The sequence below is a fragment of the Pelodiscus sinensis genome, chromosome 4 (genome assembly GCF_052426305.1).
Source record: "Pelodiscus sinensis isolate ZL-2025 chromosome 4, ASM5242630v1, whole genome shotgun sequence".
Lineage (NCBI taxonomy): Eukaryota > Metazoa > Chordata > Testudines > Trionychidae > Pelodiscus > Pelodiscus sinensis.
This window is the reverse complement of record NC_143055.1, coordinates 118,038,670-118,063,557: the sequence shown is the minus strand read 5'-3', so window position 1 is coordinate 118,063,557 and position 24,888 is coordinate 118,038,670. Positions and strand designations below refer to the sequence as shown.

Sequence of the window (24,888 nt, the reverse complement as noted above, 5' to 3'; positions counted from 1 at the left end):
TTTCTCCCCAAGGTGGTGTCACCGTTCCATTTGTCCCAAGAAATTTACCTCCCGGTTTTCTTTCCAAAGCCCCACGCCTCCCCTAAGGAGCAAGTGCTCCATTCCCTGGATGCTAGATGTGCGCTAGCCTTTTATATTGACTAAACCCTTTCGCAAATCCACACACTTGTTTGTTGCTGTCGCTGACAGGATGAAAGGGCTCCCCATATCGACCCAGAGGTTGTCCAATTGGGTCCAGGTTACAGCACATTCCACCAGGGCACAGGCATCCTCTGTAGCTTTTGGGGCGCAGGTTCTAATCACTGAAATCTGCAGGGTGGCCACGTGGTCGTCGCTCCATACCTTTACGGTGCACTACGCACTGGCACAGCAGGCCAGGGAGGATGCATGGGTGGGCTCTGCAGTCTTCAGCTCTGTATTGTAAATATGTTTATCTGTGTCACATTGCACTTTTTACAGTTTTCTGTGTTCGCTTGGTTGAATAAATTTGTTTGGATTATTCAACTTTCGTGGACTTCTCTTTGAGTGCTCCGACCCCTCCTCCTTGAAGTGGGGTTGGCTTGGAAGTCACCTGATTCGAATGGACATGAGCAACCACTCGAAGAAGAAAAGAACCTGTAACTGTTTTTCTTCGAGATGTGTTGCTCATGTCCATTCGATTTCTCCCCCTACCTCCCCTTCGTCGGAGTGTCCGGCAAGAAGGAACTGATATGGGTCAGCGCCGGCAGGGGTACTTATGCCCCGTCACGGCGGCACCACTCCAGGGGGCGCCCTGCCGGCGCTATGGGTACTGCTAGGGAAAACACTCCAAAAGACGTGGTGCACGCGGTGTGCACACCTGATTCAAATGGACATAAGCAACACATCTTGAAGAACAACAGTTAAAGGTAAGTAACCGTTCTTTTCATTACTGGGTTGACCTCACAATGCAGGCAAGGACAAGACAAAAAAGTAGTAATGAGAGATAAAAATGTATATTGCAGTACATATCCATGTATCATTTCCTGTTATTTGTTACACATTAGTTAAATATAATTATGTGAATTGAAAAATTTGCCCAATCCAATAACTCTGCTGGAACTAAAAAGAGAACAAACCATTGGGATACACAGCTGTGAAAGAGATGAGGTAGTATTTGAGTGGCTTTCCAGCTTTAGGCTTGATTGTGAAGGGGAAGAACTGTGGAAATAGCAATCGGAAGAGTTGAGGAGCAGGGTAGCAAAATGCATAATCAACATCTTGGAGAACATCATTAGGTGTGAGAGTATGGTAGTTTTTTTCACAGGACTAAACACAGAAATGCACATGATACAGATTTTTAAAATCCTTGAATGCTTTCATGGATAAGGTAATGGTAAACAGTCCACCTTTTCAGGAATCATTTTGCATTGCAGGTTTGGCACATAAATAATGATTAAATGACTATTTTCTTTGAGATATGTGGCATTCAGGCAGAAAAACAAAAACAAAGTATGGTAGGAGGCCATGTTCTGGTTTCTAAAGCTGAAATTATCTTCACAATTTTACCTCTACCAGTAAGGTACACAAAATAACAAACATTCCTTCAAAGAAATTGAAATACCTTCAGACAAGGATAGAAAAGGAGCCCTTATACATAACAAAATATTTAAGTATACCTAGGAGAAAAAACAATGAATGATGAAGAATGAGAAATAATGGACAAAGCAATACAGGATTCTGAAATAAATAGCAGGTGGAGCAAGAAAAAATGCTGGATACTTCAGCAGAGATTGGGGTAAAATGTTATTACAATTCTTACAGTATTCTATATAATAAAGCCTAAAGGCTGCTGGCCATTTTTCCCCCTGTTTTTGCACTGTGTTCCCCCTGTTGGTCAACCTCCATAAAATGCCCACAAGCCCTTTCCTTCATCCCTGCTCACTGTGCTCCCATGTATCTTCTAAAGATGTGAAGGTTTGGTGCCTAAAATATTTATAAACGTTTTTTTTCTTTAAGATATATTGCATTTACAAAACTCAATGTGTGGTGTGCATGTAATCAGCACGACTGGCATCCATACATCATCATGTATTGACGAGAGCTGCCTGTGATAGAAGTGTGGTAAGGTTGAGACCTCTCTAAGACACATTGTGTAGTTGTAATGTTCATCTATTAATCAAAGGATAGTGAAGCATGTGCATGGAAGGGATGTATGGGTTATCTGATGGTGTGGTACAAAGGTTTTCTGTGTATGAGTTTGAGATGGCGTAAAAGCAACAAGTCAGTTATGTAGTTCACCCAAATAAGTGCCAGTAAAACCTTTATACTATGTCACACCACAACACAACATGTATATACATATGTTGCAGAAGAACTACATTGGAAATATTTTAGAGAGGTTTTAAAATTTATATCAGGACTATTCATTTTAATTGTGAAAAATACAATATTCCCAAGGTAGCAACTTTCTTTGTTGTTTCTCTCTCAGCTGTTCAAGCTCATCTTAGAAATTTGATGAGCACAGAAAGAATGTTTTTGATATATTATTTATCCAAACACACAGAGAAAAATATTCAGTGAAATGTCTGTAATTTATATCAACACAGGTAGATGATTTTATTCATCCAGCAGTGGAATGAACATATCATGAAGATTGATACATGATACAATGGGCTAGCTGTTTGCTATTCTTTCTAGTTATGCCAGTCCTTGAGATGTAAGCTGTCATTTATATTTGAAACACACATTATTAGATTCACTACCTCTTACGAGTCAGTCTGCTAGAATTAGAACTTTCTCTAACCAGGCTGTTTCTCCTACCTGGAGACTGGAATTCAAATATCAGGTCCAGATGATGGCTGGACATTAGATCAAGTATAAATTACTTTTTTATGAATGTATATTCTAAGTGCATATATTTAGAAAAATATGGTTTGCAAGTTAAAACAGAGCAGTAAGTATACAGAATGACAGCACTGACTACTGCAGTAAAAATGTTCTTTTAGAATTAAAAATTAAAATGAACTAATTGTTATGGGTGCAATTGCTGTAGTATCAAAGTTTACTTCACTTGTTTTCAAGTAAACAAAGTATAACTAGTTATAGTAGTATGTCCTGTTATAGATACTGCTTATATTATATAGGGTCCCTATTACCTGAGGATCTCAGACTTTAATATGTTTATCCTTACAGGATATCTGTGAGTTTAGAGAAGTGCTGTTATCCCCATTTTACAGATGAGACCAACTTTGCCCAATGTCACAAAGAAAGTCTGTGGCAGTATTGGGAATTGAAGATGCTTGTTTCAAGGCCTAGGCTAGAGCCATAATCTCTGGATAGTCTTCCTTTAGGAAAGGTTATACTTTACCTACTAATAGAAAAGATTTTGTAAGTGTCCACTATATTAACAAGCCTGAGTTATTTAAGTCTAGATAATGACACACTCATACAGTATAAATGAGCTACCATCCATAGAAAAGGACAAGGGGTCTTGGAAGAGCTGAGTCAATTTCTAACCCAGTTACTTATTAGTTTTGTCACTTGGGGCAAACCACTCTGCCTCGGTTTCTCTTGAGACCTTCTGCACCCCTGTATTCACTTGCTGCACATTATTACACTGGTATTTGTATGGAACATGCATTATAAAGTATCATACGAAAGCTAATAACAGGCTATTTATTAATATCATGATGATAAACAGATATGTCTGAGACAAAGGAATATGTGTTTGCCTATATTCACATATTAGCAATAAACATAGATATCAAACACACCATGGTGGAAATTATCCTGTTTTCTGACCTCAAAGGACAGAAAATTAACATGGGTCCTGCACCCAAGGGAGACACAGGAGACTGAATCCCAGGAGACCTACCTGATTTGTAAGACTAAGACATCGCTTCAGAGATACAAGGAACAGAGAGAGACTTCATCTTTATTTTTCCCCTTAGGACACAACAAAACCAAATGATTTGATCTCTGTGATTGGTCCTGGCCAAGGTGGAAAAGCAATAAAAAGGTGGAAGGCAGACTGTGGGCAAACAAAAACATCTTGAGCAAAGACTTTCTATTGCTAGATGAAATTTTAGACTTTTAGATGCTTATTTCATTTTTATTTGCTTATAACCATCTCTATCTTTATCTCTGTTATCTATATCATCTGAAGAAGTGGGCTGTGCCCACGAAATTTCATAATACCATCTACATATTTTGTTAGTCTTTAAGGTGTTGCTATACTATTCCTTGTTTTTTAAGTTTTTTAGTTACAGACTAACTCGGCTACCCCTCTGAAGCTTTATCTCTGTTAATTGGTATAATTAAATGTATGCTTTTTTGTTAATAGGCTTGCTTAACTTTTATTTATAAACCAATGCAGTGCTGTGTTTGGAGAGAAGCATGTATTTGCTCCCCACTTAAATAAAAAATCTCTTTTTAACAGAACAATAAACTTAATACCTTCCATAAATGCACCATGATAGGTGCTGAGGATCTTGGGGGCTGCTAGGTAAAGATTTGGGCCTTGAGACATTTGCTGCTGAGAAAGGAGGACTGTTGAGGCAAAAAGTGGATGCATAATCTAAATTGTCAACAAAATATTTTGGAATTATAGGAGGAAAATGGGTATATAAATTAAGAGGGGATTTTTAAAATTGCCTAATATTGGCCGAATTTTTCTTCCATGGAACTTAATGAGAATTTTACCTTTGACTTCAATAGGAACAGAATTATGCTGAGCACTTCTAAAAATCGCACCCTGAAAGTATTATTCTTATCGTAAGTCTTTTTATTGTTCTATAATATGCAGCATGTAGGTTAATTATATTGGTACAGGTAAGCATAATACATGCTGTACAGCTTCAGAAGTAAACATTGAATTATTTACAGAACATATTAGGAATAATATACAAGATGACCAAAGCTTTCAAATATAGCCTAGATTTAATCCACATTTTATCATATGTACTACGACTGCTTAGAAAGGGCTATTGTGGATAAAAATCAATGCATAAAGATTGGCTGCATCTTAATCGAACACTGGAATGATATTGCTGTGAAAGAAACCCATCCTGTAGTAAGATAGTAGGAAAAGTATTTTAAAAAGCACTCTTTAGAAAAAGAAATTGCGTTTGGTAGAAATAAACCCATAAAAGAGACAGATGTTAATAGTTAGAGGCTCTGATTCAGGGAAACAACCTTATTTCAAAGCATTATTTAAGCATTTGATATATAAGCACATGTTTGAGTCCCATTGAAGTTAATGGTAAAACTTCCATTATAGGCAATGAGCTTTAGGTTTCACTTATAGTGCAGATTGAGATGTAATTATGCAGTGGGTAAGCAGCAGAGCTGACAGCCTCCACGGGCTTCTGGGCAAGGTGAAGGGGGAGGCCAGCTCTGTGCTCCTGGAAGGGGCAGGGCTGAGGGATGAAAGGGCAGGTCCCAGGGCAGCCGGTCCTCAGCACTGCCCAGAGAGCAGTGCTTCCCCAGCCCTTAGCACTGTCCAGAGTGCACCTTGCAGTTCTTCAGGAGCAGTTTAAAGGGCCAGGGGCTCCAGCTGCTGCTATTGCTATTCTAGGAGCACTGGTGGCCTGAGCCTGGGGCCCCTTTGAATCACCAGCCCCCCGAGTACCTTTTTCCCTGTGATAGTGAAGACATGGCAGACTGGTGATTGATACAATTCAGCCATCCCTGTAGAAGTTTGTAGAGAATCATGGTTAGGAATTGAGGTTGCTAGCAGTTTTGAATTCCATGCAGTCATGAATGCACCACCATTGTTACCCCTGCTAGCTAGATTGCAGCTAGTGCTGTTGCATTACTTGTACAACAAATACACCTTCCCTTGCCGTGTAGATGTGCCCTTAAACAAAGGAATAACTGCTGTCCTGAATAGAGACCAAATTTAAAACTCCACTCTTATCTTACCTGTCTCAGATTCTAGGCACTGATCATGTTAGTTCTCAGTGGGAGTTGTGTGAATTCGACTGATTTGTTGATCAGGTTCTTTATAGTACAGATTGTCCTAAAACAATGGTTTTGTATCCACCCTGTTGTTATGCAGGTCCTGGACACAGTTGGATGTTAAAAATAGTACGAGACCTAACTATAATTGTGTTTGATTGTGTAGGTTTTAGACAGAGCTTTACTTTTAATATTGTTTTTTCATTATTTTTCTGTAACCATTGCTGGTGACAGGATTATCTATAATGAGACAATTAAATGCTTCAATTAAATTGTAGCCATTGATTCTAACATAAAGTAATATATTTTGGCTGTTCAATTAAAAATAACAACCTGCTAAACTATTGTTAAGTATAATTCCTGGATCACTGGTCAATAAATCACTGAAGGGAAAGACATCTTTGGTGCTGAATTTCTCTGTGAAATCTTGAGAGGATTAAAGTTCAAAGTGATTACAATTTAAGACTCAAATTTTTAAAGAGTTAAGGAAAAGGTGATTGAACCAAGCAAGGAGAAATTAGCCTCCGGTGTTTGAAAAGTGTCTTGGCTATAGTTTACAACCTTTCTCGCTGCTTCCTCTCAGCTTTAACTGTTGCATTTGGCCATCCAATAGTCAAAAGAATGGAGCTGAACTAGCCAATAATGACTGAGAATTTCACATTTGGGAGCAATTTCATAATGTTTACGGTGACTGCAGTTGTCAAATATCATGGTGTATGCTTGCCTCATGTGATTACTGAACCCACGCTCAGTCTGCATGAATCATTTAATGTGCCTGCATGCTATTTATTATGTTCAATAGTGAGTTCAGATGAAGTGCCACACCTCACTCTACTATAAAATATGAAAGTATGTATAAGGCAGAGCTATGTTTCTTATTTTATTTTATTTTATTTTATTTTATTTTATTTTATTTTATTTTATTTTATTTTATTTTATTTTTCTCTCTCTCTCTCTCTCCCTCCCTTCCTCCCTCCCCCCTCCCCCTCCAGAGAGGAAAGAAAATTGTATGCTCTTTGATGGAGTCCCATTTAATGAATGCAGGTTGTCAATATTAAAATATCCTAACATGGTACATTCAGAAAATTATAAAGAGTAGACAAGCCATTTTCATATTCTTTATGAATTTCAATCACTCGCCTAATTAATTAATCTTACCACTCTCATCCAAACACAGCAGGAGTACATAGGGCCGTCCATCTGAAGTTTTAGAAACAGGCCTCAATATGTGTTGTAATCCCCCAGAGATTATTTTTCCAGTTCTACAAATACAGCCTCTCTCTGATTTACTAACCGGTTATGGACCAAGCAATTGGTCGTAACTCGGTTTGTTCGTAAGTCGTAAAGGCCATTGAGTTACACGCGACCGCGCTGTTTGTAAGCGCGGATCACGTTTGTAACTCGGGGTCTGCCATTTATGACAGTTTTGGTTGTAACTCGGGGACCGGCTGTAAACAATTTTCTAATTATACTTTAATTTCTATTCAGTCTTTTTTCTAGGATATATTTTCTTGGAAAAAGATAAAAATATTTTATGATAAATTAAAAAAACCTATCCATCTTGGGGACATGTGAATCAGCTAAATAGCAAAATGACACTGATTCATTTTCTTTTTTTATTTTGTTTTGCTTTGTTCCTTTTTTGTGAGTGGTACCTGCTTGACAGACATTTAGACCAAAATCCTGGTTTCCCCCCATCCCCTGCAGAATGAGCATGGCACTAAAAGCAGCAGTGTAGCATAGGTTTCCCTCTCACCTCCCTTTTTTCATGAGCCTACACTTCAGACTAGAGAGTCCACAGCTTGTATTAGAATGGACATGGATTTGCATGCCATTCAAATGCTGGTTTCTCTGCTGAGTCTGCCAACAAGGGAAACAGTGTGGCGGGAGAGGTGTGTACACCAGTCTACTGGGAACTGAATTTGAGATTACCAAGGCATTTCACATAGGCCAACTAATGGGATCTTATTTCTGAAGTCTTTACAGATACAGGCCCACTGATATCACAAATAACACTTTCCTTACTTTTCAAGGACATTCTATTTCCTGTAAGTTATCCATTAAAGGCCATTCAGAATGTTGTCATGAGCCTGTGGGAATTTCTTCAAAGGAATTAATAACAATACATTTTACTCTTAATCCTGTCATCTCAAAACACTTTAGAAAACTCCTGTATTCTTATCCCCATTGACATGTGCAGGAATTTAAGTTCAGAGAAGGGAAGTGACCCATCCAATGCCATCCTGAAAATGAGCAGCTAAGTTAGGAACAGAATGCAGGTTTTCTTGTATCTGCCATCTGCTCTAATTAGTCTTCACTGTCTTCCTTATTATCAGCTCTCTACAGTACATTGCGGAAACCAGCTGCCTGACAGACATCTAGAGAAATTCCCATCTCTCTTATTTCCCATCTTCTGAAATTCTGTTTCATTTACACAAATGCAGCCCCCCTGAAGCCAATGTGGGGGTGTGACTGAAAGCAGAACTTGGCCCTTGGTAAATTTTTTCAATTTTATCGTTGATATCTCTGTTTATAGCTTACTTCCCTTGGTATATTGCTCTGCTAACAATTTGCTTCCCCTAGTCAGAGAAAGTTAAAATCTCTGTTGCTTCTCAGCTTCCATATCCACCCAGGAACTAATTTATTGGCTTTTTTACTCGCATATCCATTTTCCCCTTCTCCTCATGAAGCCCTCATTGCTGTGTTTTGCACTCTCACTCTTCCTCCCCTTTTCCTTCTCTGTTGCTAGCTTTCCATTCCTAATCCACCTGCTGGGCACACTAATATCTAAGCCCCCAATATAGATTTACTTACATGCAAAGGCTCCAACTTAGTGAGTGCTCCGGGACTAGAGAAACCATGAGGAAAGTTTTTTGGTGCTGAGTACTCACCAGCAGCCGGCTACCAGAACCTTCTCCTCCCCTGCTGATCTGCACTTCCCCCTCCTTCTCAGCACCTACCACCTGCCACAGATCAGATCTTTTGCAGAGTCGGGATGCACAGGGGAGAAAAGGAGAGGAGCAAGGGCAGAGCGTGCTCTGGGAAGGGGGCAGAACTTGGCAGAGAAGGGATGGGATGGAGCAGGGTAGGGAAGAAGCAGGGCAGCGAAGGGATAGTGAGTGTGGAGCCTGCACAGTGCCAGAGGAGAACACCCCCAGACCCCAGTAGATTGGAAATGCAGCACTTATGCTTACATGTTTTAAATACTACAATATGAGCAGAAAAGAAAGAGATGCTGGCTAGTGGTTAAGAATATCAAGCCTTCAGGAGAGTCCCAGCACAGCCACATTTGTGCTGCTTTGGGCAAGTCCCACAGTCTCTCTCTCATCTGTAAAATGTGGCTGATACTTCACTACCCCACAGAAGTGAGAGATGTGCAAGTACTTTGGTGATGAGTGCCATAGAAAAGTTATAAATAAATAAACTTTATACCAATAGCCAAGTGACGAAGGCAAATGGTCTCTGTGGTTGGCATCTCCAATATATTTTTGTCATCCCTTCTTTCCCCATCACCTCCCTTAATCATGTCACATTGTCTGAATCATGCATTTAACTTTACTTGTGATCCCCACAGGTGCTGAGTCTTGAGATCTTTCAGCTTCAAGTTGTCAGGTTGAAAACTGCCCTGGGCTCCAGGAGCTTGCCTTATGCTTGTAAATATCCACACCTTTCCGTTTGGACTATATACACAGCAGCAATGCAGTCGAGCATTCCCTTTACAGTCATTTCTCATTTTCTTTTCCATCCAGTTAATCTTGATGGATCAGATTCTGACCCAAATGGCAATGAGATCCATTGAGGCAGAAGCAGCTCCATCTTAGGCCAGCTGAAGTAAACAGGGAGCAGCAGAACCCCTGGGCTCCAGTCAGTCCAACCATTCACAAATTATTTTATTGATTGCTTGAATGAGGGGCTCTCTGTCAAACCTTTGCTCCCCCTTCTTCACCACATCTCCACCAGCTGTTCTGTTGGGATTACTGAATCTTTCTGCAGAGGTAACGCTTGCAGTCCATGAGTGACAGAGACAGAGAAGCAGGATCTGCAGAGCTCATTTTCTTTCCTTCACCAGTCCTACAGGACCTGAGAAAAGAGTCACATAGTAGTCCACGGCCCAGTAGCCTGACTGATTCCTTATTTCAGGGTCAGGATTTTCCTTGGCATACTGTAGGCTACAGGAAGTGTCAATCTTTTTTCCTGTAGCTAGCATGCATATTTTTTGTTTCCTTTTGTCTCCTATAGAAGCCCATGTTTATTCCCCTAATTGTTTCTATTTAGCACATGAGAATTTTTTTAACTAAAATGAATTGTTCTGTTTTCTCAAGGAAAAAGATGGTCACTCTTTTTTGGTAGGGAAACTAACCAAAACACACACGCACACACAGACACACTGGCAAAAGCTACTGTGCATTCAGCCAGCAACATTTTTGGGGGAGGGAAAAAAATCAAAAAACACATTTAGAAAGTATTTTTGTTCTCTTTTGAATGTCATCTGACGATTCAGGATTTGAACTGACTGACAAAGCAATATAAGAAAATTAGTGATGATTTTTTTTTGTTTCAGGCTTGTTCAGTGGTTGTTTTTGCTTTCCTAATATTCCACAAAAATGTGCTGTCTGAATACTTTTCCATATAACAATATAGAAGAAAGTATCTTATTACCCACTGGACACCTTTTTTCTTTGATTCTCTTACCAACAAAGAGCATAACATAGTTTGTTAAAGATTGAAATCAATTGTGAAAGCTGCACAGTTTAAATGCTGTTTAAAATTAGTTAAGCAATTATCTGTTCCTTTTTAAGATGATTGAATACAAATTCAGAATTATGAGCATCTATTATCCAATAATCCAAAAAGTGTTGTGAATAAATCCTTATTAATATGAACATTATTAGCTCCTGAAACACCCTATTCTACAAGCAGGAACTTTGTACATAATGCCCTTAGATTGATAAACTGCAGATGTTTTTGTGGAGGCATTAATTTATTCCACTAGCTCGCATTTATGCTTAGGGAGTTTGCCATCCAAACATTCAGCAAATCAGAATTCACAATTTGTGTTCATTTAATAGGCAGACAGGTCTTCATTGATTTAGTCTCAATTCTTTTAATGCTCTTTGGACCCAAACTCTGAAAAATAACCTAATGGATTTGGGTTCAGTTATTCCTTCCTATTTTTATTTCTTCCAGCTGATTTTAGAATAATAAAAAAGTACTCAAAGAAACCTCAAGATCTTCTGGTCCATTCCCCAAATATTTTGGATGATGGTACATGTGATTTGAAAGAAAACAATTGAGACTGACTGATGCAGAGTAATATCTTGATGAATGGGTCAACACTTCCTCCCCTCCTCGCCCCCAGTCATAAAAGAATGGTTTCCTAACACAATTTGATGATGTGTATTTGTTTGACAATATCCTTAACATGTATTTGTTGTCAGGACAGAGTGACAACAGTCTGTAAAAATGTTACTTTATTCAGATATCTGCTTTCTGTGTGTCTTTGATTCATAGTTACCTACATTATTCACAGCGCTTGTGAGCCATTACAGCTGGATTATTTTACACTTTTGCTATGTACAAAATACTCAGCTAAGATTTGACAACAGAATGTTTATTATTAGTGACAATGTGTGAGAAACAAAAAGATAATGCAGTTTGACATTGAGATCCATGTTGTGTTTATAGAGGGGAATAAAAACCAAGCAATCCTTTTTACATGTTAATAGTATATCCCATCGAGAAAGAGCTGAACAAATGGGGAGATATGAAACATCATTTTAGAGATGCCATTGTGTAGCAAAACCACCACATACTTTTTTAGCATGTGGATTACAAATACATACAGAGCAATAAGAGCCTTCCTCTGCATACTGTTGTCAGCTAAAAGCACTAGGAGCAGGAGGTGAGAGCATGACGGAAAATCCTTGCAGCCTTAAAGAGCTCACAGTTTATATACAAGACAACAAATGGATATAGACAAATCTGTGGGGGAATACATGGAAACAATGAGACGATATTGGTGAGCGTGAAGGGTGGTGGACCCAATAAACAAGCAAGAAATGGCAAGTATTGTGGGAATTTGAAGGTGCATATTGAGTTAGCTTTGTTGATGTTTGTGGACAGATCCTCCCAAATGTGAGGGACAGCTTGAGAAAAAGCAGGAAAGTACTTTTTTGAAAATGTCATAAGTGGGCTATGGACAGTGAATCTTTCAACTATGAATAAAAGATGATGGGCAGAGTGGAGAGATTTTCTCAGATGATCAGAAAAATAAAAACCCCGATGAAAACTCCCTAATTAATCACCCTTTGTGGCAATCAACATATTATTGTACTCACAAATAATATTTTGACTCTCTTTTTCTTTTGTCAAGAATCTAGAAAAAACATATGATGGAAAAGATGATGTAGGAAAAAGAAAAATAACAAATATTGGTTAAAACAACCTTGGAAGTGCAGAGACTATATTGTTACATGGCTTAACTTTAAATTAAACCACACTTGCAGATCTTAGTGAAAAATGAAAGAAAACGGCACTGACTTAGAAATCTTGTTTATGGACAAACTAACTCACCAATCCGATGTCTATTTTTGTCTGAATATTTGCGCAAACAGGCTACATCTACACTGCAAGTTTATTTTGGAAAAAGCTATTCCGGAAGATATCTTCTGGATTAGCTTATTTCGAAATAGACTGTCCACATTACAGGGAAGCCTCAAAATTAGTCCGAGGCAGGCTTCTCTAATGTAGATGTGCTATCTCGTTTTAGAGCTCCAGGAGGCACTGGAGGCCCTGGTGAGGAGCTACTTCAACATAGCAACAGTGGAGCATCCACACATACCTTCATCCAAAATAGCTTTTTCAGAAAAGGCGTAATTCTTCGTGCAATGAGGTTTATCAATGTTGGAAAAAGCCCTCGGTTATTTCAATTTACTTTTGAAATAATGCAATTGCTGTGTAGACACTAATATAGTTTTTCTGGAAAAACGGTGGTTATTCCAGAATAACTGCCGTGTAGATGCACCCTCATGTTCTTGAAGGCAAATCCACCTGCTATTCCTTAAGCAAATTGATTTAGTATCATTTAGGTTAAGTCATTTAAAATAATGTCAACCAGTTTACATCTTGTCATGTTATATATGGATAATCTGGTGTATCCAGTTCACAGTGGAGAAAGAGAAGGACAAGAAAAATATGGTTTATTAGATGATGAGCTTTTGTGGGCCAGACCCACTTCCTCAGATCATTTTGATCTGAGGAAGTGGGTCTGGCCCACAAAAGCTCATCATCTAATAAACCATCTTGTTAGTCTTTAAAGTGCTACATTGTCCTGCATTTTGCTTCAGCTACCCCAGACTAACACGGCTACATTTCTATCACTATTCGACAAGAAAAATGTTAGTCTTTTGATTATGTGGCTATTCTTTTTCAGTTTAAATAGAAAATGTACCTGGAGTTGCTTGAGTCCTTAACTCAATTAATTTTTGTTTTTCTTCATTTAAATCACTGGTCTGGGGTGGGGCTGTGGTTGAGGGATTCAGTATGCAGGCTGCTCTGGTGAGAGAGGACTATCTCAACCCTTTCTCGCTGCAGCAGCTGGGGTGGGGTGTGTGTGTGTGTGTGTGTGTGTGTGTGTGTGTGTTTACGTACAGGAGTCAGAGGGTTTGTCTACACTACCCTCCTAGTTCGAACTAGGAGGGTAATGTAGGCATACCACACTTGCAAATGAAGCCCAGGATTTGAATTTCCCGGGCTTCATTTGCATAAGCGGGGCTCCGCCATTTTTAAATCCCCGCTCGTTCGAACCCCGTGCCGCGAGGCTACACGCGGCACGAACTAGGTAGTTCGAACTAGGCCTCCTCATTCCACGAGGAGTAACGGTAGTTCGAACTAGGAAGCCTAGTTCGAACTACCTAGTTCGTGCCCCGTGTAGCCGCGCGGCACAGGGTTCGAACGAGCGGGGATTTAAAAATGGCGGAGCCCCTCTTATGCAAATGAAGCCCGGGAAATTCAAATCCCGGGCTTCATTTGCAAGTGCGGTATGCCTACATTACCCCGCTAGTTCGAACTAGCGGGGTAGTGTAGACATACCCAGGGTGAATGTGGGGGATGTAGGAGTTCAGGGCAAAGGGTCAGAAGTTTATGGGGGCTCAGGGAAGGGGATGGGGTGCAAGGCAATAATATGGGGAGGAGCAGGAGTCAGAGTCGGAGGTTGGGTGATGGAGTTTCAGGGCAAGGGAATGGGGAGAGGGATGTCCAGATGGGAACCACATTGCCTGGGCAGCAGCTACCTGGGGTAAGGATGTGAATGACTAGTCGACTAGCTGATAAGCAATTGTTTATTGGATAGTTTACACACTAGTCAACTAATCGCTTCCCCTTCCCCTCCCACCATTGCTGCCTCTTTCAGAAAGAGGCAGCAAGGTGGCAGAGAGTGGTGTGTGCTTCAAAGTGGCAGTGCTGTGTGGAGCCCGGGGCCAAACTCTGGGCTCCCTGCAGCACTGCCACTTTGAATCGCCGTGTGCAGCTTGGGGCCAGCAGGGGTCTCCCCTTCTAACCCCAGGCTCCATGGGGTGCTGCCACTTTGAAACTCCACAGGGAGCCCAGGGCCAGCGGGAGACTGCTTGAGTCCCCCTACCCCATGCTTCCCATAGCACTTTTTCCTTTGAAGTGTAGCAAAAGCCCTGGATCTGTTGTTACACTTCAAAGTCAGGAGTGCCCTTATCTGTTAATCAAATAGTCTATGCAAATTGTATTGACCATTCGATTACCCAATTAATGTAAATTTCACATCCCAAACCTGGGGCTAGCTGGGGTGGCAGGGAGAACACTGCCTGGATGGCGGATCCTTGGGGATGGCTGGAATGTCAGTGGATGGGCTGATGGAAATCTTACCTCCACCCCTTGTTGCCCCCATGAGGTTGTAGCTATCTTGGTTCCCATCTCTGGCCCCTTGCTGCCCCACTGTGGTCATTATACAGCACAACTGTCTCTGATAGCAGCCTCTTCCCTCTCCATGTTATGAAACATAATCACATTCCAGGCACATCTTATTGTCCTGGCACAAGAAAACCTTTACCTTACCTTGCTTTTAAGTTATGACAAGAGGAAGCTTCATACCAAATTTGGTGGTCCTAGTTCTTACCGTTTAGAAGTTCTTGAACAAACGGATGGACATACAGACAGACTCACTTGTTCAGAGACAGACAAACTCTCTCAAATATATAGGAGATGATATTTATTTGTGAGATACATCAGTTGTTTTGGAAAATGACAGTCTTGTGGAATCCTTCATGTCTGAGTAGAGCATTTCTCCGCAAAACAAGTGAACAATCAGAAGAATCCTATACGGAGGATTCTTGATTGTGTTTTTGACCTATTTTTTGAAACATATGGCAAAAAGCAATGACATCTAAAAGTCAATTAGACATCATTAGTAGTATATAGTATAATTCAAAAGCTTATTTCAGAACAATTGTTAATTGAATACAAGTAAATATGAAAAGCACAGATGAATTTTAAAATGAGAAGTGTGAAATGTACTCCCTATATAATATTTTTTGAAGGTGCAATTAATATAAACATGAGTCTTATTCTGTATTTGAGTGTAATAGCACCTTATTCAGTGTTGCCAAACCTAACCATTCAAACATCCTCTCAGAGGCCCCACAATCATGAGTGTTTTTTTGTAAATACATGTTGTGCTTCGTTTGTGTATCTTCTGGTTCTTGAAGCTTTAGAATGTACTTGGGTCATCTTTTCAAGTTCTAATCCCCAAATGAGAGGGCTAAAAACTTCCTGTTTCAAAAAGAAGGCTGAGATTCTTATGAAATACCATGACTTCTATAGCTGTGGCTTTAAGAATAAAGCCAAATAACATAAAACTCACAATAAAATTCTAGGAGTTAACAACATTCTTTATTCCACAAATCATCACATTAACTAAAGTGTGCCGACGGAGTATCTTCAATAGGATGATATCAGTGTGAGTAAGGATTTCAGAATTTAGATAGCTGAGTCTGATATTTGCCACCTTACTATAATAGCTAGTCCTGTTTAAATGAGTGGTATTACTTGCAGAGTTAGGAATCATTCACAATATTAGACCCATAGTTAATTTTCTAGTTTCTTGAAAAAGAAATAAAATGTCCAGATAATGTTAGATAATTTTTTAATTTCACCCTCCTTTTTGGTCAGTGCAAAAAGTGGTTATATTACCATCTTTCTCTCTATTTAGGAAGAGCCGTTTGTGATGGTGTCTGAAAATGTTTTGGGAAAACCGAAGAAATACCAGGGTTTCTCAGTAGATGTCTTGGAAGCCTTAGCTAATTACCTTGGCTTTAAATATGAAATTTATGTTGCACCAGATCACAAGTATGGAAGTCCCCAGGAGGATGGGTCATGGAATGGACTGATCGGAGAACTAGTATTTAAGGTAAGGAGGTTAATTATTTATTAAATTAAAGGTGTATAATGACCCAAAAGCATGTACATTATTTACTGTTGTTGCATCATTCAGTACCTGCCTTTATGGCTCAGTGACATCGTTTTTATTTGATATTTACTACCTATGGGTATGTCTACACTACCACCCTAGTTTGAACTAGGGTGGTAATGTAGTAAACCGGAGTTGCAAATGAAGCCTGGGATTTGAATTTCCCGGGCTTCATTTGCGTGTTGCCGGGCGCCGCCATTTTTAAATGTCCGCTAGTTTGGACTCCGTGCCCCGCGGCTACACGCAGCACGAACTAGGTAGTTTGGACTAGGCTTCCTATTCCGAACTACCGTTATTCCTCGTTCCTCGAGTTACTCCAAGAGGAGTAACGGTAGTTCGGAATAGGAAGCCTAGTCTGAACTACCTAGTTCGTGTCGCGTGTAGCCACGGGGCACGGAGTCCGAACTAGCGGACATTTAAAAATGGCGGCACCCGGCAACATGCAAATGAAGCCCGGGAAATTCAAATCCCGGGCTTCATTTGCAACTCTAGTTGACTACATTACCACCCTAGTTCGAACTAGGGTGGTAGTGTAGACATACCCTATGATAGCAGGATCTAATACTGCTACCAACACACTGAGGCAAGTGATGGGGAGAAGATGATGATGAAATGACCCCTCCTTCCCGCCCAGTAGGCAGTTCAGAAGCATGTTATCAAGGATCTCCCATCCAGTTTTCTCAACCATAATACAGTACTGTGAGGTTTTAATGTGGTAAAGAAACCAGTAATACTAAGCATCCTAATTAATCAGGCAAAACCAGCCACAAATGAGACGAGGCTATTCTAAAGGGGAAAATCTGATTGTTACTTTAATTAGTAAGATATTTCATAAATAATGTATAGCACTTAGAGAAATATTGGTGGTGATGAATAATAAGTAAAGTATATCATCAGCAGAAAATGTTTTATTGCATTATGGAGTTGTATCAATTGAAAGCAATATATTCGTTAATCTATATTTATTAAACAGTCTTCATTTACTTAATTCTACATTTGGATGTTTAATAACATGGCATGAATAAATTAAACCAAATGAAGCTGCATTATTTTGCAATTTTTCCACTCTCCAACTTCTCTGATCCTCTGCCTTCACTTTTCCCTTTGAAATGGAAGAGAAAAATCATGCAGCAGAGGCTCTGACAAATTTCTTGATTGTGCTAAATTTTTCCGATACATTTTACCTGCCCCTGTTAATCCTGGGTGTGGTTGTCACCTTGTGGAAACCTGCGAACAAGTGATATTCTTCCACTCCTCATAGGGAGGAGCATTGTTTATATTGCGATGCCCTTCTCTCTCTTTCCCTGCATAAATGCAGCTGTGCTGGAGCTTGCATGAATGACGCTCCGTGGAGTGCAGGGAATAGAGCAGGGGAGATGCCATTCATAGTATCACCTGTAATATCCATATTGAAATCCAAGTTAGATATAATAAGATATATTATCTCCTTAAAGCCTGGTCTGTGCTAAAGGGGAAAGTCAACTTAAGATAAGCAACTCCAGCTATGTTAATTACGTAGCTAGAGTCAGGAGCGTACTGGCAATCAAAATAGGCCTGGGAAATGGGTTGAGAACAGCCCTCCCCATGACATCACCTCTGCGTGCCTCTCAAACCCCGCCTTCTGCATCATGTCCGGCATGTGGCGCAGGCAGCAGGTTGGACTCTGCGTGCCATATACAGCGCGGATGCGGAGCTGCTCAGAGTAAGGGGCAATAGTGTGCGGACACGACGGCCCACCGGGAAATTCCCAGTATCCCGCCTGGCCTGTCCGCCTCTGGCTGGAGCTCAAGTATCTTAAATTGCGTTTTGACACCATCCATATAGCAGGAGGTCTACAGGAGCACACACTCCCGTTGACTTCCCTTACTCCTTGTGAGGAGTAGGACTACCAGTGCCAACAGGAGCACCCTCTCGGTTTGAATTAGTGGGTTTTCACTAGACCCACTAGTTTGAACCTCAGAAGATTGACTGCAGCAGCATCAATCTTCTCCATTGTGTAGACAAGCACTCAGGGTCTCCTCTGTAGTATATTCCACAGAAGGACAGGAGAGGAAGAATGCAAATTCTCCCAAGAATGAACTCTGACTTTTAAAGTACACTAAGTTACACAGAAACACATAGGAGACTCTTGAAGTTTACAAGAACTTAGGTCATCCCAGTGATCAAAAGAAGTGACAGAAAGAGAAGGCTTATTTACATAATGGCTATTTCACCACTTTCTAAAAGAGGCCTTGACACAAAAAATAAAACTGAAGTCTTATTTAAAATCAACTGGGAGTGGTGAGATATAGGGGAGGAATAGATGAAATTCTAGATATGTCAGATTTAGTTATTCCAAGAGAAATTCATTATTATTTGTATTATTACTTGATTAGAAACTGGGGGCTCCATCAAAATCAAGACCTCATTATACTAGTTGCTGAAAAAAAAACATAGAGCTGAAGAAAGTCTTTCTCTAAAGAGTGTGTAATCTAACACAAGATGTAACAAATAGAACAAACAATTGGAGGAAATAGTAAGTGGGGAGAATGAGGTTAATAATAAGAATATGTGGTTATATAGATTAATAGTAAAGTTAGTAGCAGGTTTTCAGTTGATTGTGTATGTATTTAATATATGTATATATAAAAGCAGAAATAGTAATGATATCAGGAGTCCGTGTAAGCAACCTATCACGCCATTAGTAAGTACAAAAAGACATAAAATGCACTTTCCAAATTCAGGACACATTTAACCATGTGATGTACTTGAACTTAAAACAGCCTCATGCAATGAGTATACATTGATTTGCAGGTTCAATTTGAGAGAGAATATCTGAAAATTTGGGCCAATGGATTGCACACTAATGAAAGGATAGCAGGAAAGAACGTTAACGTGTGGAAGATATGCACAGTTCCCTTAAAACTATGAGGAAGTCTGAGAGGAGGCTGGCTCTAGGCATGAGTTGTACAGTGAAGCAGAGAGACATGAACATACACTCAGCTTTATAGATATTATCACTGTCCTGATGGATAAAATTTCTTTTTCAGGGTAAGAAGAAAGCAACTCTTACTGTGATTCTTTACCATTGTCACTCTGAAACAGTTGTTTGTGTGTTGCTCTCATGCTTCATGTGTTTATTTTAACTTTTTAGAATGCAAGTTTTAGAGGGCAAGGTGAATCTGTACCACCCCTTCATACATTAAGGGCTGTGTGGTAATACATTGCCATTAAAAGGAAAGATAAATGTAAATGACTTAGTGGCTGGTCGTGGAAGCCTTTTTCCAAGTCTGCAAGTGATATTAAATTAGCAGTCACAGCAAATAGTAAGGAGCAATGCAATCAGGTGAAGTACCTAGATAATTAAGTACTTAGGCTAATAGATTGCAAATGCAGATAAGTGTTGAATAATAAGTCTTGCAGTAAAATGCACTAAAAATATCCCCATTGAATAGCTGCTAAATGGTAAAATGACATAGCATGCTGACCAAGAAGAGAGATGGGATTTAAAGAACACTTGAAATGGAAGATGAATGGTCCCAGGTGGCTGGTTATAAATTAATACAGTAGTAATCAAATATCTATAATAGTGATAGTATCAACCTTTTCTGCAATGGTGCATAACATAAGGTCTGTTAGGATATAAAATAATCACCCTTGAGAAATGGAGGCATCTCTATTTGAAAACGTCTGCAAAATACATTAGAACATGTCTAGGAAATGAGCTACAGATTGAATCTCTCTAGTTTGACACCCTTGGGTCCTGACTAGTGACGAACCAGAGAATTTGCCGAAGCATGGAAGATCAATACTGTCTAGGAGCATTACCCACGCTTCTACTCCAGTGTCAAGTTGGTGTCTCTTTCAAATTTAGATGGAAGCACAGACATATACTGTGATCATTTGAAAAAGTTAACGTAGCATTTTCCAATTTAAAATTTACTTTTTGTCTTATGTTTTTGGCATAGAATGGGATTGGGTCTTGCATTCTGATTTTTGCACCATTGTTCCATTCCCTAATTATTATGATACATAATTTGCTGCTTTGTACAATGGCCAACATACTATAGACAGGTTTTCATTTGAGAAACATTGCATAACCCAAACAAAAAAAGAATAGTCCTGCAGCACCTTAGAGACTAACAAAAAATGAAGATGATATCATGAGCTTTTGTGGGTTGTATCATCATTTTTTGTTGGTCTCTAAGGTTCTGCAGGACTATTCATTGTTGGGCTTTTAAAAAAAAAATTCAGTGACAGACTAACACGGCTACCCCTCTGAAACTTCCAAAGAAAAGGGTGACTTTGGGGTTGAGGAAGGATTAAAAAACATTGTATGAATATCTTATAACCCAGAAATCCTAAATATTGAAATCGGATGGTTCACTCATATTAAATGTACATTATTCTTCCCTTCCCAATAACAAGATGCTTGGATAATCTCAAAATCATTATATCAGATATTTACACTAATAAGCAAGTGACATGTCATTGAAGGAGAAAAGCTACCATGTGTATGAGTTTTTTAAATAATAAAATAATAATAAATATTAGTAGTAGTAGTAGTAGTAGTAGTAGTAGTAGTAGTATTTAGGTGACTTCTAATGAATGTGAGCTTCCTCTCCTTGTGCTATGCTGAGAAGTTATGTTTGGAACTTGGTTTGCACTGACACAAATGTGTCCTAACTTCTTTTTTTTTTTAGCTACCCCAAAGCCACTGACTTGAATAAAGTTAGTAGGTTATCTTTATCCCATTATGTAGTTAGCAGCAGAGGTTCACTGTCTTCCTTCTCTTTCCCATTCTCTGGCTCACTTAAGAGACTGTTGAAATCCTGGGCAAGCAGCCAGCATAAATCTACCTCTCATAGAGTGCAAGCTGTTCCTGGAAGCCTGCTTCCTCCTTATTTACAGTGAATTGAGCTTTGCTTCCAGAACTCCCAAAACCGCTTTGATTGACAACCTTGAGGCAGAAAAAAGCTGTAGATTAAAAAATTCTAAATTTTAAAAAATTCATATAGGATATTGCCTGATTTTTCCATTCATATCTGGCATGCTAGTTTAGTCAACATAATGGAGAAGCCATTCAGAAACCCATGAGTTGCCCTGCACACATTGCTACATGAGCCAGGATGGCACTGGGCACGTGCAGAAATTAAATAGCTCTCTTCACAAGTGTTGTGGAAAGCAGCAGGTCTCACACAACATGTTGGTTGAGTGTATCTCGCTGAGAAGACCTGGCATGTCTCTGCGGTGTCACTGCAGCAGGTGCACCATATGAGATGACAGTTGCTATAGTAAACGCACCGTTCCTGTGTTAAATAGAGCAAAGCCTCATGTGGTGCATCTACACAGCATTTCCCCTGAGACATAGCACACCTCCTCCAGTATTCCTAGGAGGCTACAGTTTTGCTTCTCATATCTGAGGGCAGGGGAATGGATTAGATGACCTCTCAATATCCCTTCCCCTCCTACGATTCTATGATGATGATTTATGTACTTTTCTTTACCATGAGTTCACCATAGAAGGTACAGCCCTGTGAGGAAAAGGAAGTAGAGGGGGGCAAAGTAGTGTTATGCCATCGCAAGAGGCTGGTGCAACCTCCAGCATAGGCAAGAGCAGTTTTGGAGATCGCTTTAATTTATGGCAGCCTTATTTAGGCTACCTCTTTGCTGCTCTGTTGTGGCACAAAGTACTATGTACATGCCCCAGAGCCACTGTGACCCATGCTTAAGGCTGCTTACATCATTGTCATGGTGATCCTCCCCTGAGGGAAATCCTTCTCCAGATTTAGTGTCCCCTTTATATTCCCATATATATCACAGTGGAGCGGTATATACTGGCCAAGTGGGGGCTAGACTCATCCCCATAGTGTTTCCTGACACACATCCATGTATCTTTTGTTGGAATAAGTTTTTTTTCCTTATTTTTTTTTAAATACCAGCAAAGCATTTTGTAAAGAAAAACTTCATGTTTGCATAAAAATACTGATATAATTGTTGTATTAATCAGTATATATTGATCCTCTGCTTAACTTAAATAGCAATGACATGAAGAATAAATACAAGCTGTTGCATCAGTATTGTCAGCTCTCTTTAGTCTTAGTTATAGCCACAGAATTGACATAAGATTGTTGTAAGCCATAATCTGTAGTAAGCATAAATGGATTTACTTAAGTAATAACACACAAGATTTAGGGGATTTCCCAAGCAATGGTGATGGAATTTCATCAATGTAGAGAGGTGACTATACCATCAGCTCTATCTGGTCATTAATCTTATAAAAATGCTTTCTCTTGGCATTGTTGCTGGTTTACCCTAAGCACAGGGAAAACCCATGCTGTAATGCATAATGTAGTTTCATATACAGATCATAAGAAAAACAATGTTCTGTGCTGTTTGTTCAATTGTCAATCATGAACCAACTCTCGCAGTTTCATTTAACTTACGTTTGTAAACCAAAATAACTAAGATTATGATCACTGAGTAATATTTTGGCACTCCTAAAACTTAATAAGTGGAGCATTTTACATGTTTATAATTTAGACTGGCAACTTTACATCTAAATATTGACATAATTGCATGCATTTGCCTTTCTTCCTATGTAGCACTTAATGAACCTTGACTTCTGAAAGATGATTTATTTTGACATGATAATGATAGACATTTCATTTTTTTCACTTACCAGTTTTGCTGTAATTTGACATAATCTGTACATAATTAAGAACATTCACCTTTGATGGATCAACTATTAGGTGAAATCTGGTAGTCACTGTAGATCTGATATACAGAGGTGCTGGTGCCCACAGCTGGCTCAGTGAGAGCTGTGGGAGCTTATCACCTTCAAAAAGGCTAAATATTTCAGTGCACCACTTATTTAGCAAGCAGCAGGAACTGTGCCTGAGAAAAGAGTGCTAAATAGGCATTGGGGGAAATCATGGTCTCAGAAGTCAATAGCAAACCTCCTGGTGAAACCCAGTGAAACCCAGTGAAACCTCCTGGTGAATCCTTCAGTGAAACCCAGGTTTGAAGGTTTAACCCAATGTGTTCAGTCAGTCGTGTTTTGATATCCCTTAATTTACTGTCCAGTGAGGTCTCATTTTGTTGTGTTTATTAACAGCGTAAACAAATGAATAATCTATAATCATCACTAAGGCTATGATTTAACTAGGGATATTTATAGCACACGTCATAGACAGGTACAGCAATAACCAGAAATTCACACCTGTGACCTGTCCATGACATGTAGTATAAATACCACTGGTTAAATTGGGGGGCTGCTAATACGGGGCTGCTGCTGGAGGGAAGTGTAGTGATCAGCTGCTTGGGAGGACACCAGGGAGGCAGAAGCACCAGCTGCTAGGGTTCCATACCAGGAACACTGCTGGAGGCCTTGTCAGCAGATGCCAGTGGGGCCAAGCTACAGGGGCCTCCTTAGCAGTGGTCAGTGGGGCTGTCTCCAGAGCTATCTAAGCAGCTGCAGAACCCACAGAGGGAATCGGTGACTTTTGTGATAGACACAGAGCCCTAATCATCACTGACTGTGATATTATATTGCTACAAATGTACTATGAAAACCATTTTCACAATTTCCTTCAGTTCACAGAACACGTCTCTATTCATAAAAGATCTCTCTCATTACACACGAAGCAACTGTCGCACAGTGGCAACCACGGCTGTACCAGTTAGTAACACTTTCCACTACAGTGGTACTAACCACTATTATTGCTGATGATTCGGGCATCAGTGGTAAAATAATTGTTCTCTAGAGGTATGTCTAGACTCCATTTTTTTTAACTGCCCTTTTTTCCAAAAAAAACTTCACCTGCGTCCACACTGCAATTGTGATCTTTCAAAATTAAATCAAAAGAACACAGGGGTTTTTTCAACATTGGTAAACCTCAAATTACAAGGAAGAACTCCTTTTTCAAAAGAGCTCTTTCAAAATAAGGTGTGTGTGGACACAGAACAGGGACATTTTTTGAAAGAAGAGGCAATTAAAAAAAAAGCACAGGTGCCTTGGTGGCCATTCTGTGAATAGCAATCAGGGCTTTCTTTCAAGAGAGCGTCCATGCAATTTGGATGCTCTCTTTCAAAAAAGCAGATCGCTTTTTCGATCAGGTTTTGAGTCTAGACGTACCCTAGGACTACAATGGCTATAATTCAGTAAACAACATAAGCATGTATTAGTAATATTCCCGCACGTTCCTCTTTAAAAAAGAAACCTAAACACATTAATACTGAATAGACAGGACTTACCTTACACTGTTCCTTTTACCATTTAAATACCACTGCCTTATCATTGGACTTCAGTAATACCACAAAGGAAATGGAATACTTCCGTTAGAACACCAGTGATCCTCTATAATATCCAGCAGGTAACTTTACTACAGTAGAAATGCAGTGGAATTTTCAAACAATTTATTCCAAAGAGGTAAAATGCAAGCCGCATCTCCACAAACGGCATGGTATTGTGTTGTTTCATGTAGCACTCTTCA

At 39.6% G+C, this 24,888-nt stretch overlaps 1 protein-coding gene across 1 annotated transcript in view; it reads left to right on the top strand.

Moving 5' to 3' along the window:
• GRID2 (glutamate ionotropic receptor delta type subunit 2) overlaps positions 1–24,888 on the top strand; it is a 1,117,109-nt gene that overhangs the window by 870,744 nt on the left and 221,477 nt on the right. The window contains exon 10 of the mRNA XM_006111957.4: positions 16,157–16,354. Coding sequence (XP_006112019.1) covers positions 16,157–16,354 — 198 coding nt within the window. The remainder of the gene's footprint in view (positions 1–16,156; positions 16,355–24,888) is intronic.